Consider the following 4,188-nt stretch of genomic DNA (forward strand, 5'->3'; position numbering starts at 1 on the left):
GAATTGTTTTATATAGTTTAAAAATTATTTTGTTTTCGTGTTTTCATGTTAACGACAAGTGTTTTTCTGAGGGACCTTTTCCCCGAGGCTTTACTTTACGTACTTTCATTAGGACCCTGACATGTCTTAGCCTATCATAAGACACGTCTTGGTCGTTTTTCCAATCAGGAGGCATGTCAAGCTCTTTCAGCCAATCAGGGGATATCTCTAGCTTTTTTAACCAATCAGGAGATACGTCTAGCTTTTTCTACAAATCAGGAGGCATCTCCTGCTCTTGCAGCGATCACTTAGATCTTTCAGCCAATCGAAAGGCATCTGTAAATCTTTGAACCAATCAGGAGAAACCTCTAACCCATTCAACCAATAAGGTGACGCCTCTAGCTTAGCCAATCATAGCTCATTGATTGAGGTGTATATTTATTTTTTACCTGTCCCCAGGATAAAATTTAAAAGATGAAACAACAGAAAAATGTAAATACCAATAATAATCTAATAATTTTATTTTATCGCGAAAAAATTAACAAATCTTTATACAATGACGACAACACGGGACGGAATGAGTCGCCGGAAAAAAATACCAGCTTGAAATATTACAATATTCAATAGAAAAAAAAACAACATAGATTATTCAAAATAGAACTCATTTGCATATTCAAATCAGACGGACGGAGTCAATATTTAAATTAATTCATTCTTATTCCAGCAGATTGGACGGAATTATTCCTATATAAAATATTAATACCGCGATATTTCGATGCCCTCAAATGACCCAAGTTTCAACATGACCTTGACCTTTGCGTAGATTGCCGGACATTTTGAAATTCTTTTTATATCGTCAACAAAAATCAATGTAATCCTGTGTAATTTTCGATGTGCCTTTAAAGGTGTTTTCGGTTGTTTTTCTTCGCAAAAATGTCTTTTTGTGCAACGCAATTTATGGACTTATTTCTTCGGAGCGATGATGCCTTCCAGTTGAGTCTAAAGGCAAAAAGAAAAATCAATTAACACTTTAAAAATGAATCATTCTGGCCAAATGATCAACTAATGACATGGTCAAGGCGTCGTAAATTTAGATCTCGTTCTTGTTATAGGAGCGAAAAGATCTTCCCCCTAGTCACGCGCCTACGTACCTTCAACTGCTGGTTCGTTCTCTTTAAGAATTGTATTTCCTCGGTGTGTTTTTTCTCTTCGACCTGCCTCTGTTCGGCTCCGCGTTTTTCGATCTGGTCACACTTGGCTTTCAGCTCGTTCACCTGTTTTTCCAGGTCGCGTTTATCTTGTTCCAATTCGGAAATCTGCCGTTTGAGAAAAAAAAAACATCTCGAGATAGAAACGCCTCCTTCGGTAATATTTTGATAGACTCGGTTCCACAGTTTTAAGATTCGACTCTTCCGAGACTAAATCCTGGTTCCAGTTTTATGACAGTGACTTTGGTTCGAAAAAAGGTTTTAAATCTACCGGGTAGTCAGGTCTGGTGGTGATAAAACAAGCCTCAGATTTTACTGTTAAATCAAGTCAATTTCTAAATCTTTTCAATTTTTGTAAAATGATTCCACATTTAACTTCATTTCCGCACAGGTTTTGGGCGACGAAAGTGCTGCGTTAAAACTGATTCCAATTCCAAATTGAGTAAACGCATTCATTTTCAGTTAATTTGACTATTCAAATCTCGCAACTGTCGAACTGGGTCCAGTTTCACAAAACAAACCTGATTCTAATTAATGAACAACCTTTATTAACCTGTAAGCCTAATTGTTGACCAAGAATTGGTGCTACGACCCTGGAAATCTACATCGGTCGAATCAAAATAATACGAACCTTTCTCTCCATGTCGGATTTGCCTTGTTCGGCTTGTAGGGCTTTCCTCATGCCAAACGCGACGCTGCTCTCGTACAGAGTCTGATACGCAGCTATAGTCATCCTGATCTCGTCGCGTACTCTCAACAGTAATAAACCACGCTCGGCGCAGTTTATAGTCACCTGGCGGATTAATTCATCTGTAAATAATGAGATAATTGTTAATTATTGGTTAAATATTTATTAGCTTCACACAGGTGTGTTGTGAACAGTCTCCCTACATAAGCTTTTTCAGAAGCCCCCCGTGTATGAAGGTACCAAATATTATGGTTGCTCTAACATAACATTCACATTTTGAGCATACGCAACTGGGTAGAGCGTGATATCATCAAATTACCTCTGGTATGTTTTTGGTAGGCAATTCCTATGATGTCATTTAAGGGGATCTATACACGGGTAATTTGATTTTGGAGGGATTTATGAACATAAAAAGAAGTCTATACGTAAACGTTATCACTTGTAGACAGTTTGAATAATACATGTAGGCCTATGAAAGGGAGAGAAGAGTCCACCGGTAGATCAAATTGATCATTTGTTGCATTGTAGTTGATCACTTGATATAGTCATAGGGGATGACATATAGCACCAGCCATCTTGAGTAGAGTGAGTTTATAACTGAGCAAACCACTAGTTAACCATTTGACGATGTCAAAGGGATATCTGATGGAGACAGAGCCATCTGTTGATGGAAATTTCTATAGCCTGCATTCTTCGTTACATACCGAAACACTGCGAGTAAAGTTCTCGTCTCACCGGACAGATTCCGGTTTCGCGAGCCTGTCTCTGTTGTAATCTACGGTCGAGTTCTTCTTGGAGATTGACAACGTCTAACCGCGTGGCCGGCGTGCTGGATACTTGTTGTACCCACAACTGACCGCCTTCAGTCCATTCCCTAGCAGAGAAAGTAAAGACAATAGAAGGTTTTTTCAAACTAAATTTTTCCACTACAGGGCGATGGGTAAAAAGAATAATCTTGATTATGAATTTCCATTGAAATTGATTGATATTTTCCATTTGATACTAATATGTTGGTTCGGGTCTAAATTACCTAAATTTGTCATAATTAATGTATAGGCCCTACTTCAAGAATTAGGTATGGTTAGGGTCTAGGATTAAGTAAATTAAGGATTAGAGGATAAGGGGAAATGCAGACATTTTGTTTCTAATTTAATCATGAGGATGATTAATTTTTTAAAAGACTCGAATGGTTTCCAATCAGATTATCTTCTTTTCTATTGAAATCAAACTTTTATTTCAAATAATTCAATAGGATATTCGTCATTTTTACCTGGGGGGTAAAATGGAGTTCAGAATCTCATCAGTTTGTTGTGAAGACTTTGCGTCGACTGGAGGTAGTTTCTGTTTGCCACCACCAGGGGGACTCGGTACCGGGCCGTTGACCGGCGGCTGTTGAGGAGTTGCTTTTAACTGACGAGCCTGGGTGAAGGAAGAAGAAATCAAATTTAAAAATCGAAACCACAGAACGCCAAATAGGATTGGTCAGGTATGAGTAGAACTCCTGGGAGCTTGGTTCTATATTTCTTACTAAATAATCAGAGGTAAGTTATTATTTATATCTATAACCCTTCCATCTGTAACCAGGTTTTTTATGTGACAATCACACATCTATGCCTGTCGCGACGCGCATCTGTCATGAAAAGTTGCTGATGATTTCAGACCAACAACAAGGGTGTGATAAAAGGGGCAAAGCCAAAATAGTTGGTAGCCTATGTTTAAATGTTCAATTTCTATAAACAACCACAAACTACAACACAAGCCTCTAATTAAGCCCATGCAATTATTTTATTCAGGAATAGGCCAGTATAGGATTACAGTGGCTGTTAGGCCTTAGAGAAAATAGCTTCTTTTAGGAAGAAGGCTAGCCTTGTTGAAAGCAGAGAAAAAAGGCCAATCTGAAATTGGACATGATGTTGAAAAAAGTGACAGGTGGGGTTGGAGTTCGGTTTTTTTTTAGTAATCCTAACTAAAAATTATTTATAAGGATAGATTTTGATTTTGAATGCTTACCCGTGGAGTTTTCTTATCAGTATTTCGGCTAACTAAAACCGGGTTGTCATATTTCACCAGTGAAGCGTGCGGTGGAATCATCTTTGATGCGATTTAGGACGGAATTCGACGACAGAATGACCAGCAACCCAAAGATATTCGTGGTAGTTTCGATCACTTCCTGGTTTATTAGAGAGCGTCTTTCGTTACTAAGGGCGACCGAGTCGCACTAAATACCACCGGCGACCGATTAATTAAGAATTAGGGCGCCTCCGAGAAAATCGTAATCAGCGTGTCCACCCGGTTTCAGTCTTTTCGATTCAA

At 38.5% G+C, this 4,188-nt stretch overlaps 1 protein-coding gene across 1 annotated transcript; it reads right to left on the bottom strand.

Moving 5' to 3' along the window:
* Positions 1–472: 472 nt before the first annotated feature.
* Positions 473–4,073, bottom strand: LOC141909730 (33 kDa inner dynein arm light chain, axonemal). The gene is made up of 6 exons (XM_074800322.1): positions 3,886–4,073; positions 3,146–3,294; positions 2,580–2,749; positions 1,819–1,997; positions 1,131–1,295; positions 473–978 (listed from the first exon to the last, which is right to left on the bottom strand). The coding sequence occupies exons 1-6, from the start codon at positions 3,964–3,966 to the stop codon at positions 943–945; spliced, it is 780 nt and encodes a 259-aa protein (XP_074656423.1). The 5' UTR covers positions 3,967–4,073; the 3' UTR covers positions 473–942.
* Positions 4,074–4,188: the final 115 nt, after the last annotated feature.

This window comes from Tubulanus polymorphus, chromosome 8, assembly GCF_964204645.1.
Source record: "Tubulanus polymorphus chromosome 8, tnTubPoly1.2, whole genome shotgun sequence".
In the NCBI taxonomy this organism is placed as follows: domain Eukaryota; kingdom Metazoa; phylum Nemertea; class Palaeonemertea; order Tubulaniformes; family Tubulanidae; genus Tubulanus; species Tubulanus polymorphus.

What these genes read in the sequence shown, in the direction of transcription:
- LOC141909730 (XM_074800322.1), bottom strand. Translation starts at nt 3,966, where the DNA reads ATGATTCCACCGCACGCTTCACTGGTGAAATATGACAACCCGGTTTTA. An exon ending in AACTCCATTTTACCCCCCAG is followed by an intron (nt 2,750 to 3,145) that starts GTAAAAATGACG and finishes TTTCTCTGCTAG; the next exon opens with GGAATGGACTGAAGGCGGTC. An exon ending in GAACGAACCAGCAGTTGAAG is followed by an intron (nt 979 to 1,130) that starts GTACGTAGGCGC and finishes TTTTGCCTTTAG; the next exon opens with ACTCAACTGGAAGGCATCAT.